Genomic DNA, 14,082 nt, shown 5'->3' with positions numbered 1-14,082 from the left:
GACTGTGAAATAAGCACCATTAGATCATTTAGCCAGTGGTGGGTAGCACTCTCCATTAGATCATTTGTGTCTATGCCAAGGCTTAATCTTGCTGGATGCTGTCCTCAGTGTTATTGCCTTGTGGACGAAACCATTATCTGCCTAGAAGATCATCAGTGGTGAAGGATGCAATTTGGTCTTCCTATAACTTGCTGGGCAACCAGTACGTGTAGCTGCTTATGACTAAATGCTGCCTACTGGCATATTCCAAGGTGTAGGACTGCATGCTGTAGGACCCTCTGAAGTTTGTTGCAGCCATCAAATGGGCTTTATCGAGTCTTCCTGCCACTGGACAATGAGGTGCTGGACCCTGTTTCAATAATTCTTAGTCTGTTGTTAAGCGAATGAAGAAATTGTGTGTAAATGGCATTGGTAATTATTATAAGTAAACAAATTGATATACTAAGTACTGCGAATGATGGAGGAATGTCCTGCATTGTATAATTGCGCATAGGTTTTGGTTACTACTTTAAACACGGTCTTGAATAGAATATGTGAGATTGATCCCAGGGATGATTGGATTAACATATGAGGGGCGTTGGAAGGCTCTGGGCTGATACTTGCTGGAGTTCAGAGGATGAGGGGGGGGGGATCTCATTGAAACCTACCAGGTAATGAAAGACCAAGATAGAGTGGACATCAAAAGGATGTTTCCCGAAATGGGGGAGACTAGAACCAGAGGGTACAGCCTCAGAATAAAAGGATGTACCTTTCAGAATGGAGGTGAGGAGGAATTTCTTTAGCCAGAGGGTGGTGAATCTCTGGAATTCATTGCTCAGGTAGCTTTGGAGCCCACGACATTGATTGATCGGTTCTTGATTAGTAAGGCCGTTATGGTGAGAAGGCAGGCAAATGGGGTTGAGTGGGAAGAAGATTAGCTACGATTGAATGGTGGACTGACTCGATGGGCTGAAAGACCTAATTCAGTTCCTATGTCTTGTGGTCTTATGCATGACTTAATGTAGCCCAATTTTTGTAAATAGTGTTGCTCATATTAAATGACAAATGCAGTATGTATGGCAATTTTCCGTATTGTATGCAAGTGCTAAATTATTTTTCTGATCCAAGGTTCTGACACCTGCACATACCATTGCATCTTCAACAGTTTCTTGGGTCTTGATTACACTGAAGGCTTTGAGGAATAATTGCCTTTGTCTATCCACTATAACATGTCCTGGCTGGTTCCCATGTAGAATGATACAGTTAATACCATTTTGTGAGGATAGTTCCTCATCAACCCTGATTCAATCTTGTTAAGTTGCCTAATCAGTTCATAAATGATAGGAGCAGAATTAGGCCATTTGGCCCATCAAATCTACTGCGTCATTCAATCATGGCTAATCAATCTCTCTCTCTCAATCCTATTATCTTGCCTTCTCCCCATAACCCCTGACACCCGTACTAATCAAAAATCTATCTATCTCCACCGTAAAAATATCCATTGACTTGGTCTCTGCAGCCTGCTGTGGCAATGAATTCCACAGATTCATTATCCTCTGACTAAAGAAATTCTTCCTCATCTCTTTCTAAAGGAACGTCCTTTTATTCTGAGACTATGACCTCTGATCCTAGACTCCCACTAGTGGAAACATCCACTCTATCAAAGCCTTTCACTATTTGGTAAGTTTCAATGAGGTCTCCCCTCATCCTTCTAAACTCCAGCGAGTAGCGGCCCAGAGCCATCAAATGCTCATCACGTGTTAACCCACTCATTCCTGGGATCGTTCTCGTAAACCTCTGAACCCTCACCACAGCCAGTGCATCCTTCCTCGGATCTGGGATCCATAATTGCTCACAATGCTCCAAATATGGTCTGACCAGCGTCTTAAAAAGCTTCAGCATTATATCCTTGTTTTTGTATTCTAGTCCTCTCTAAATAAATGCTGGCATAGCATTTGCCTTCCTTACTACCGACTTGCAAACTAGCATTTTGGGAATCCAGCACCAGTGCTCCCAAGTCCCTTTGCACCTCCGAATTCTGAATTCTCTCCCCATTTACAAAATAGTTTACGCATTTATTCCTACTACCAAAATGCAAGACTCCACACTTCGCTATTTTGCATTCCATCTGCCACTTCTCTGCCCACTATCAACTGCAAACCTGGCCACAAAATCTTCAATCCCCTCATCCAAATCATTGATGTACAACGTGAAGAGTAGCAGCCCCAGCACCAATCCCTGCGGAACTCTCCTAGTCACCAGCAGCCAACCAGAAAAAGCCCCCTATTATTGCCACTCTTTGCCTTCTGCCATCCAGCCAAACTGCTATCCATGTTAGTATCTTCCCTTTGATACCATGAGCTCTCATCTTTAGCAGCCTCATCTCATCAAAGGCTTTCTGAAAATCTAGGTGAACAACATCCACTGATTCCCTTTTATCTGTCCTATTTATTTCCTCAAATAATTTTGTCAGGCAAGATCTCCCCTTCAGAAAACCAAAGGTTGAAGAGTGATCAATGTAACTTGGAAGGCCAAAATGACAGTTACTTGTGCATAGCAAGGCCTTAAAACTACATTGAGATAACAGATCAGTTACACTTTATGCTATTGCTCATTAAGGGCTAACTATTAGCTGGGAATCTAATTCTCCCATTCTCTTTAAAAACAAAAGTAATGTTTTTTTTATATCCACTTTGGCAACACAGTGTAGGAAAAAAACTGTGGATGCTGGTATAAATTGAAAGTAGGCACAAAGTCCTGGAGTAACTTAGCGGGTCAGGCAGTATCTCGGGAGAGAAGGAATGGGTGATGTTTCGGATCGAGACCCTTCTTCTGACAGATGTCAGGGGAGGGGGCGGGACAAAGATCGAATGTAATCGGAGACAGGAAGACTACTGGGAGAATTGGGAAGGGGGAGGTGATAGAGAGAGGAAGCAGGGACTATCGGAAGTTAGAGAAGTCAATGTTCATATCGCTGGGGTGTAAACTACCCAAGTGAAATATGAGGTGCTGTTCCTCCAATTTGCGCTGGGCCTCACTCTGACAATGGAGGAGGCTTGGTCTAGCTGATGTAGAGAAGTTGACTCCTGGAACCAGTGAATGTAGTTGGAGGAGGTGCAGGTGAACCTCTGCCTCACCTGTAAAGACTGTTTGGGTCCTTGGATGGAGTCGAGGGGGGAGGTAAAGGGACAGGTGTTGAATCTCCTGCGGTTGCAGAGGAAAGTATCTGGGGAGGGGGTTTGGGTGGGAAGGGACGAGTTGATCAGGGAGTTTTGGAGGGAACGATCTCTGTGGAAAGCAGAAAGGGGTGGAGAAGGGAAGATGTGGCCAGTAGTGGGATCCCGTTGGAGGGGGTGAACATGCTGGAGGATTATATGTTGTATGTATAAGAAAATAACTGCAGATGCTGGTACAAATCGATTTATTCACAAAGTGCTGGAGTAACGGCTGATGGGGTGGAAGGTGAGGTCAAGGGGGACTCTGTCCTTGTTACAAATGAGGGGGAGCAAGAGCGGAGCTGCAGAATATTGAGGAGACAGGGTGGGAAGAAGTGTAGTCAAGATCTTTACAGGAAACAGGGAACTTCTTCCCACCCTGTTTCCTGTAAAGACTATTCCCTACTCCCAATTCTTCCGTCTACGCCACATCTGCGCCCAGGATGAGGTGTTCCATACCAGGGCATCGGAGATGTCCTCATTCTTTAGGAAACGGGGGTTCCCCTCTTCCATTATACATGAGGCTCTCACTAGGGTCTCCTCGATATTCCGCAGCTCTGCTCTTGCTCCCCCTCCCCCCATTCGTAACAAGGACAGAGTCCCCCTTGTCCTCACCTTCCACCCCATCAGCCGTCGCATACAACATATAATCCTCTAACATTTTTGCCACTTCCAATGGGATCCCACTACTGGCCATATCTTCCCATCTCCACCCCTTTCTGCTTTCCGCAGAGACCGTTCCCTCCGAAACTCCCTGGTCAACTCGTCCCTTCCCACCCAAACCACCCCCTCCCCAGGTAATTTCCCCTGCAACCGCAGGAGATGCAAAACCTGTCCCTTTACCTCCCCCCTCGACTCCATCCAAGGACCCAAACAATCTTTTCAGGTGAGGCAGAGGTTCACCTGTACCTCCTCTAACTTCATCTACTGTATCAGCTGTTCCACGTGTCGACTTTTCTACATCGGCAAGACCAATGCAGGCTCGGCGATAGATTCGCTGAACACCTCCGCTCAGTCCGTCTTAACCTACTTGATCTCCCGGTGGCTCAGCACTTCAACTCCCCCTCCAATTCCCAATCTGACCTTTCTGTCCTGGGCCTCCTCCATTGTCAGAGTGAGGCCCAGCGCAAATTGGAGGAACAGCATCTCGTATTTCGCTTGGGTAGTTTACATCCCAGCAGTATAAACACTGACTTCTTTAACTTCAGATAGTCCCTGCTTTCCCTCTCTATCCCCTCCCCCTTCCCAGTTCTCCTGTCTCCGACTACATTCTCTCTTTGTCCTGGCCCCTCCCCTGACATCAGTCTGAAGAAGGGTCTCGATCCGAAACGGCATCCATTCCTTCTCTCCCGAGATGCTGCCTGACCCGCTAAGTTACTCCAGCACTTTGTGTCTACCTTTGGCAACACAGTGTCTCGCTTTAGAAAGAAGATATTCTGACAATGTAGTGCCCCTGAAGGAGGATCATGTAATTTAGTTCCTGGAGAGCTTCTCCCATTGCTTGCAATTAGTTGATGATTAATTGTGGCAAAGGCAGATAAGAAATCATTTTGGTATGCTCAAGTGGAACAAAAATAATTCACCTAGTTTATGATCCAGATTGAGTTATCCCACAAGAATTCTTTTTTTATGGCATGTCAAAAGGAGGAACTACATCTATTCAAGTAGGACATGTCAACACAAGATAATTTGTTTTATAGAATTTTGTATACTTAATGAGGAAAGTAATGTATAATTTGCAGATTTTTAAATCTGTAATAAATTACATGGTCTACTTTTGTCATATTTGAATTTTAAAGCACTCAATTAAAACACTATTTTTAACTCTAATGCTGATGAATACAGGGAATTAACTTTTCTGTGTAATGATAGATCCAGAGCTTTGTTTCTAGGTCATTTTATGACCTAAAAAAAGCAATTTAGTCTCTGTTATTCCGAGTAGCATTTCATGTATTCAGTTCAAATTACTAAGCAAAAACCATATAAACATATTTTACTCATAAAAAGCTTGTATAAATAAAAAAACGCAATAAACTGTTATATCTGTGCCAAAGTAAATTATACAGAAATTGTTGTTGCCCAAAAATGACATGTTAAAATGGTGTTGCCTTGAGTCCGGCACCTGTTTTATGCAAGGCTCTTGATGAAGAAATTGGAACTGCACACAAAGTTCAAGGATAGGTCTTGCATACTCTGTGCATTCTTTAAGGCCTACTTAAGGCATTTCTTTCTGGTAGTTATACAATTCCATAAGTCGTGGAAGAAATTAGATGGGTCCTTGCACTGAGGACAGGGATTAACACAGGTTACGAGTGGAGTAGAGATTGATTTGAGGTGTAGGAAGAAATGGGGTGGCGGTGGCTGTTTAGATAGTAAGTGGGGAATAAAAACTGGAGTTAGGCTTGCTTGTTGAATGTACTTGAGGCTGGGACAGGAATTGACCAAAGCGAAATGGAATTCAGGAGAAGAGGAGGTTAGGAGATGCGAACAGTGAGGTGAAGGAAGAAGGTGGAGTTTGTGGATAGAATGAATTGGAAGAAAACCACCTAATAGAGAATTAGGAATTGGAAAACAGAGATGCTTCTATGGAAATGTGCTGTATAAGGTTGTGATCCCTCCTTTAATGCAACCTTCCAAAGAGGGCTTGCAGACCAACAGAGACCTTATAAACGTGTAAACATTTCAATAAATGACATCAAAATATGCCTTACTGTGGGTGTGTGATTTGCGCACACATTTGGAACAAATTCCTGGTGTAATGGTCACTCATTTAGCACCTGGAATTTGGATAGAGTTGCATTGTGTAACAAACAAATGGTGTGCCCCATAATAGAACTTGTAGGCCAATGTGTCCAGATGACTTAATTACTACTTTATTTTAATTTATAGTTATTTAAAAATCGCTTTTCAATTACAGTTTTGACTGGCGGTCCATTGCTTGAAAACCATGAATATGAATTACATGAAGTTCGATTTCACTGGGGTAAAGAGAACCAGCGTGGCTCTGAACATACTGTTAATTTTAAAGCATTTCCCATGGAGGTAGGTGCGAGACCAAAGCATATATTCTTGAATTGTTTGTGCCATAAAATCTGAGTTTACTACTTTGGATTTTTTTTTTCCCCAAACATACAAAACATTGCTTCTTTTTGAAAAGGAATGTGTTGCAGTACAAGTAATTCTGTTATAATGTCTGTTTCCATACTACAAATTGGATATAATACACTTGATGAATTAGAGAGCATAATTTGTTTTATATGTGCCAAATTGATTTTAATTCAATTTCGATTAGGAACTACAGAACCAGTTAAAAGTTACTCTAGGAATTGACAAGTAGAAAATAATGTTCTCTTGGGGGAGGGGAAGTCCAGAGGGAAGAATAAAATTCTGTAACCTCCCCACCTTAAACTGACACATTGTCTCTTAAGAACATATTCTGTCGGTTTCACTGTAGATGGTAATTTAAGTTGATAAGCAATTGCTTCTATTCTTCTATTGATACTTACGCAATTATACTCTATTAAAAAATGTAACATACAGCTTTGAGTATTTTTAGCTTGCAGTAACAAAAGGGTGCTGTCCTTGCCAAATGGTTCAAAAGGATACTCTGACTAACACCACCTTTCGTAGAATGTGATGCATTTTTCAGTTGGTGGTGAGGAATTGAATGGTGGATCCTATATACCTTTGCAATATGTTGTTACTTTTCTTGGCTGTTTTTCCCTTTCACTACTACCCTAAATCCAATAATTTTGTATATTTATAGTGTTTTTTGATTTGTTTATTCTTCTACACTCTTTTTGTGAGCTCTCACTTTCTTTTGATTAGATTGACCAGGCTGATGATGTTTAAAGAGGAAAGAAAACAGGAGGTTTCCAAAGAGGAATGGTGTTCTTGCCTTCAGTTTCATAATTTGAAAGCCTGAACATTTTGAACATATTTCCTTTTTGAATGGAAAAAACATTTTTATTTTGTCATTGACATTCATGATTTAGTTTGCTATCTGTTCTTCATATCGCTGCCTTTGATTTCTCACCTATTTATTATGGTAATAACTTTTCAGTAATGGCCATGTGTGGTCTTCGTTGAAAAGGTCACTCTCATTCCAATTTTAATACTATTAATTAGGTTTCCTTTTAAATACGGCTACCTGTGCATAAGATCACTTTTTAAATTGGGAATATTGCAATAAACCTTTTTAAATAAGGTTAATGAGTATCTCGGCTGGAATATCTCACTCTGAAAGCAAGGTCACTTTGATTTTGTTTTCTCATTAAAATAAATAATATATTCCTCTCCATTGGAAGGAGGAGGATGGTCGTACTATTTCAGGACTTCTGTAATCAGTGATTTGGATTTCAACACAGATTTTATTCCAAGCAAGCTAATGCCCGAAGTTGTGAAAAATCTTGAGTGATCTTTTTTTCATATTATTTGGCCTGTGCTCTATGGTGGTGGCATATTAGATGCTAACAAATGAAGGGAATGTGACATGAAAAGGAAGGCTTTTCTGAGCAAGTATTAAAAGAAGAAGAGGCTTATCCTCCTTTCACAAGAGAATCAAGTATTTGATTCCCATGTAAAAAAGAAATTGCCCCACCTCCTTTATTGCACTTTTGCAGCACAACACCTGTTTAGGACAACTCCGTAACTGCAGCATTAAAAAACGCTGCTGTGATTTTACAACACATTCATTTTGTGATTGTAGAATAATCGCTAAAGCAATTAATGATGCATTATCATAACTTTTGCAAAAAGCCAGCATGCTAGATTTTTAGAACAGAACTGAAGATTACAAATATCATCTTGAGAGCTGGAATTTATGGCATAGAGTACTGCAGCAAAGAAGTAATATTAAATTTGAGTCTATTGGACTATATGGTGCACTTTGTTCAAAATTCTTGTAGAAAGTATACGGTTGTGGAGAGTTAAAGGATAAATCCAATCACCTGAGCATGTGAATGTGTATTAGGATTATAAATTGAGACCTTTGACAATGGAAACCTTTTTATTCGAGCAGGGAATACTAAAATAAATTTAATGCATTTAAAGTAATGAATGGATTTGAAAGGATAAATCCAGAGGGCCTTACTTATTTCTTTGTGCTGGCAAGTGAGTTAATAAAGGTTATCAATTTAAATTTGTCACCCAAGAAAAAGAAAAATTTAGACTTGCGCAATACAGAAAATTGTTGTGAAATACTTTGCCAAGAGCTGTAGTTCAAGCAAAAATCATTCTAACTTTTAACACGAGTAGATAAATAATGTGTAGAGTAAGAGCTGATAAAAACTAAATTTGAAACAGGTTGACGATATGTTTTTTTACTTTATTATTACATGAAAGGCCAATTGACCCATCAGGATCTATGCCTGTTCCCACAGTGCCATTTCCCCGTTATTTTCCTGTAACCTTTTCTCTCACATGTTCATCCACTCGTACCTGATTATGGTGCCATACACTCGATAATTTACAGCATAGTAAGCATTTGACCTTCCACTATGTGGGATGTTTGAGGAAGCTCCAGGAATACCCAGAGGAAATATGTACAGTCACAGATATAACATGCAATCTCCACACAGACAACAACGTAAGTCAGGATTGAAACCAGGTTGTTTGAGCTGTGAGGCAAGAGAGATAACACTTGAACCATTGTGATGCCAAATACATTTAGCATTTAGGAGAGAATTCAAGAGATTCATTACCTCTGGAGGGATGGAATCTTTAACTGACCAACCTTTTACTTTGCAGCCATATTCCTTTGTTTGGGAATCTCCCACTCTTGGCATCTAACCTGTAAAGTGCCATGAGAATCTTGTATGTTTGAATACGGTCACCTCTTCCTAACTCCCAAATAATGCAGGCATCTTTATTGGCCACTAGTCTTTAGGCAAATAATCGAAGCTGGGGATAATTAATGGAAATGTGAGGAAAATATCATAAAATTAGTGTGAATGGCTGCCAATTTGGTGGACCAAGAGTCTGTTTCCTTGCTACTTGATACTATGAGTCTAAAATACTGAGGTACATTAGAGGTTTATCGAAACCAAGAATAAAAATATGGAAGGACTAGGCAAAGTAATTAATTATCTTTAGTACTAGTTAAAGTGATGGCAGTTAAAGAGTGGACCAATGAAATGTATATTTACTTGAATCTTAAAGACCATTAATAAGGAAAATCTTGCATTGTGACCTCTGGTATGCCAGATATTCACCATGAAAAGTCAAAATTTTCAGGAGATTCAAATGGATTCTGTACAAACAAATTTCCAAAGGTGGTGTTTATTCCAAAATGGTGAAATAAATCTCTGATGTATTTTGACATTGGAAAGATTGCAAATTTTAAGCCTACATTCAAAAGTCAGATTAAAAAAGAAACTGTAATACTCGGCTCTTTTATAGTTCATATAGCCAAGAAGAATATTTTTGTGGAGTAAATTTGAGAATTAATTGTACAACGACTGAGTTAGTGGTTGACAAATTGAATTGAGAAGGGGATGATCTGAACTCGCTTCAATTTTTTAAGTTGTGTAGGAAAATAACTGCAGATGCTGGTACAAATCGAAGGTATCACAAAATGCTGGAGTATATCAGCAGGTCAGGCAGCATCTCTGGAGAGAAGGAACAGGTGACTGAAGAAGTGTCTCGACCCGAAACGTCATCCGTTCCTTCTCTCCAGAGATGCTGCCTGACCCGTTGAGTTACTCCAGCATTTTGTGATACCTTCAATTTTTTAAGTAGTATTCAAAATAGATCATGATAAGACTCCTTGCTTATGATTCATAAAATTGATATGCTTTCATTAAGATGAACCAAAGCAACTCTTTTTATCAATGAGGGCAAGCTTGAATTTTTTCCAACTTAAAAGTTTAAGGTTATCTCGCACTCAAGCAATCAATGCTTGGACCACAAATGGAAGGAAGGCTTTTGATGCTGTGTTCTAGCAGCAAATGTGACACACAGGATGGTCAAGATTAACTTTGTTTTGTTCTGCACTGATTGTTTTATTTTGAGCCAAATTCAAGAATAAAAGACTATTCTTTGTTTCCTAAAAGCCAATAGAAAGTACCATTGAATACTCCATAACATTATGTTTGGGCTTTCCAGATTTAAATATATGGCGCTTTAAAAAAAAAAAAGTTTGTTTTACTGATGTATACAACATTTATGTTTTCAGCTCCATCTTATCCATTGGAATTCTACCTTGTTCAATAACATTGAAGAAGCTTTGGGGAAGAAAAATGGGATAGCAATCATTGCTTTATTTGTTCAGGTAAATACAATCTTCAAATTCTTCACAGGATGTGGTTGTTTCTCACAGGTTAAGATATTTGATGCCCATTTCTAATTGTTCCTGAGAAAGTGCCAGTTAACTATTTTATTGAACATTGTAGTTCTTTCGTTGACATAATGATCATTTAACATGACAAAATGGGACTAGCTGAAATAGATATCTTGGTCAACATTGTCGAGTTGAATCAAAGGGCCTGTTTCCGTGCTGCATGACTCTGACTCTGACTCCATCTGATAATCAGCTTCAACTAGAAAACATGGAAGTCTGAGGAGTAATTAAAAAAAAACACTTAACTACCGAGGCTTTTGTGTCATCCTAAATCTGTCTATAAAAGTTCCCTAAAGATTGTGTTCTAAATTTGTGAAGTTCCCAGAATAGTGTTCTCAGACCTCCCAACCCTTCCGAATTTGGCGGAAAGTATCCGCTTTCTTATTTCATTTCCGCCATTCCGATTTCATCTCACATTTTCCTGCAAAATACATGCCTCGCCGCTCGCCCTGCCTCTCGCCCCGCCCCGCCGCTCGCCTCATGCCGCTGGCCTCGCTTTGCCGCTGGCCCGGCTTCGCCTCGCCGCTGGCCCCGACTCGCCTTGCCACTGGCCTCGCCTCACCTCGCCTTACCTCGCCGCTGGCCTCGCCTCGCCGCTGGCCCCGACTCGCCTCGCCGCTGGCCCCGACTCGCCTCGCCGATGGCCTCGCCTCGCCTCGCCTCGCCTCACTTCGCCGCCAGTCTCGCCTCGCCGATGGCCTCGCCGATGGCCTCGCCTCACCTCACCTCGCCGCTGGTCTCGCCTCGCCGCTGGCCTTGCCTCGCCGCTGGCCTTGCCGCTGGCCTCGCCTTGCCATTCGCCTCACCGCTGGCCCCGCCGCTGAGCTCGCCTCTCCACTGGCCTCGCCTCGCGCAGCGAGGCCCGTTTATGTTGAGAGGGGATGGGGTACAAGGTAGGGGAGAGGGGAGTGTGGGTCGGGGGGGTGGAGGAAGGGAGTGGGGAGTGGGGAGTGGGGGTGGGGGGGGGAGGGGTTGGGGGAGGATGGGAGGGGGAGGGGTTTGGGGGAGGGGGAGTGGAGGTGGGGGAACAGGAGGGGAGGAGGATGGGGGGGAGTGGAGGTGGGGGGAAAGGTGGGGAGGGCAGGAGTGAGGGGGAAGGGGAGGCGGGATTGGGGGGAGGGCGGGAGTCGGGGGGAAGGGGGGAGGGGAGTAGGGGGGGAGTCGGCAGTGAGGGTAGAGTTGGAGTGTGGGGGTGGGGGGGTAGAGAGGGAGTGGGGGATGGGCGTGGTGGGGATGGGCGTGGTGGCGAGGGTAGTGGGGTGGGGAGTGGGGGGTGGAGGGACATGGACGGTTGTGATTTGCTGTTGAAGACCACTGGAGAAAGTATGTCTTCAATGAAATTAGGTTTGTGCAGTTTTAAATGGAACTCTTTCTTCATAACTTAGTCATACATTTTGTGTAAGGAAAAAGCAAAATAGGGAAAACAAAACAAAACAATTTTTTCTTTGTGTTGTAAAAATTATTTCTGTTCAATAACCTTTCTATAAATAGCAGAATATACTCATGATAGGCCTGACATTGTACATGTAATCCAAAAACTACAGACTGTTGGAAATAATAGTCGTTTTTCACACATGAATGTAGCGCAACGTGCATGCGCATTTGGTGTACATGCTTTATTTGCTGAAAATTCGCATATTATGAAGTTTGATGTAAAATTCTGAATTTTGGACATCAAAATTCTGAATTTGTAAAATCAAATGTTGGGAGGTCTCTGTTCTTGAGATTCCCTGTGCCTGTTTCAGGGAAGGGCAGTGCTCAAAGAAAGCTTGTCAGATTAGTGAAAAAGCATGATCACAGTTGGCAGATGTACATTCAAATGTGCAATGCAGAATTTCCATGATTACAGCTAGGTTCTCTTGGCAAGAGGATGTTAGGAGGTAAGGAATAACATAGTCTAGTTTTCAAATCCCCACACTTGGCAGAAGTCTGCAATGGTAGCAGATTCTTGTGCTCGCTTGATTTGCTCTAGTGTGCTGAAAGGAAAGTGGTTTGTATTCTCGGTTTGAATATGGAGCTTGAATGACTTCCCTTAATGCAGCAGTGAGCAGGTATGGAGGAGATCAGCGGCAACCGCCTGGAATTAACCCAAGAACAAGAAGCTGAGAATGACCGTGACCTTGACCTTCAAATGCAAAGCAGTCCTGGCACGAGACTATTTGAGGTTACAGGAGGTCTCGTTTCAATGAGGATTCTTTGAGGCCAAACCTGTTCAGACGTTGCTCCTCCGGGACGTTTAACTGTCATCAATGATCCACGCAAACCTTAGATGGATAAGGTCTTGGATGATGTGCCCTTGTCTGTCCCCTCCCTTAAGGACCTTGTGGCTCTTTGTGATGTCTTTGCCTCCATTGCCATCCAGCAACAGAAATGTTAATTGCAGGCAGATCACAAATGATTAGTAATGTAGAAGAATTATTGGTGAAGCAAGGAAGATTCTTAGTTTAATTTATTATCACCTGTACTGAGGTACAGTGAAACATTTTTTTTGTTGTGTGCTAACCAGTCAGTGGGAAGACTACACATGATTACAATGAAGCTGTTCACATTGTACACATACTGGATAAAGGGAATATTGTTCAGTGCAAGGTAAATTTCGATTAATGATAGTGTGAGGATCTCCATTGAGGCTCTTAAGGATCAGGGTATTGAGTAAGTAGTAAGGCTGAAAGATCCTGTAGAATATCATGCAAAGAATGTGGGTTGAGATCAGGGGAAATTATGTTAACTAACATTTTTTTTTGTAAGAACAGTAGTTGTGGAAAATTTCAATGTCCCTGAGTGATTCACCTGAATGAATGGGGCTCCAGCTCCTGACTGACTGCACTGGGAAACTGGAGATATAATGAAGTGGTCATGCCTAAGGTACAGGCAGAAAGCAAATGGGTGACCACTTGGAAATGGGAATAGGCAGAAAGTGCAGTAATCCCTAATGGCCTTTTCCCTCAATTGAGTACTGTTATATACTGTTTGTGGTGGGGAATGATAGTTCAGAGGAGAGCAGCAGCAGTCAGGTCTATGGCACTAGATCTGGCTCTGAGGCACAGTGGGTTAGAGAGGGTAATGTCAGACAGGCTTTAGTGAGAGAAGAGTTTATAGTTTGGGGGGGCGGGGGGAATAGACAAGAGATTCTAAGGCTGCAAACAGAATTCCAAGATGCTGTTTTGCCTCCCTGGTGCCAGTGTATATGATGTCTTGGAGCAACTGCAGCACATTATCAAGAGGGAGAGTGAGCAGCCAGAAGTAGTTGTGCACATTGGCACTCACAGCAAAGATGGGAAAAGGGATGACATCCATCAGAGTGAATATAGTGATCTCGGGATTACTCCTGGTGTCATGGGTGCAATGAAGGTAGGAATGGGAAGATCGGACAGGTGAATATGGGGCGGAGAAGTTGGTGCAGGGGGAAGTAATCCAGATTTTTGCACTATTGAGGTCTCTTCTGGGACATAGGTGACTTGTACAAGAGGGACAGGTTGTACCTGAACTGGAGAGGGCCAATATCCTGGCAGGAACATTTACTCGCGTTACTCGGGAGGGTTTAAACTA

The 14,082-nt window shown here is 42.2% G+C and overlaps 1 protein-coding gene across 2 annotated transcripts in view; it reads left to right on the top strand.

Moving 5' to 3' along the window:
• ca8 (carbonic anhydrase VIII) overlaps window positions 1–14,082 on the top strand; it is a 90,403-nt gene that overhangs the window by 42,401 nt on the left and 33,920 nt on the right. For both annotated transcript variants that reach the window (XM_078398567.1, XM_078398568.1), the window contains exons 4-5: window positions 6,112–6,236; window positions 10,369–10,464. In XM_078398567.1, coding sequence (XP_078254693.1) covers window positions 6,112–6,236; window positions 10,369–10,464 — 221 coding nt within the window. The remainder of the gene's footprint in view (window positions 1–6,111; window positions 6,237–10,368; window positions 10,465–14,082) is intronic.

The sequence above is a fragment of the Rhinoraja longicauda genome, chromosome 4, assembly GCF_053455715.1.
Source record: "Rhinoraja longicauda isolate Sanriku21f chromosome 4, sRhiLon1.1, whole genome shotgun sequence".
NCBI classification, from domain to species: domain Eukaryota; kingdom Metazoa; phylum Chordata; class Chondrichthyes; order Rajiformes; family Arhynchobatidae; genus Rhinoraja; species Rhinoraja longicauda.
This window is presented reverse-complemented; position numbering and strand designations above follow the sequence as displayed.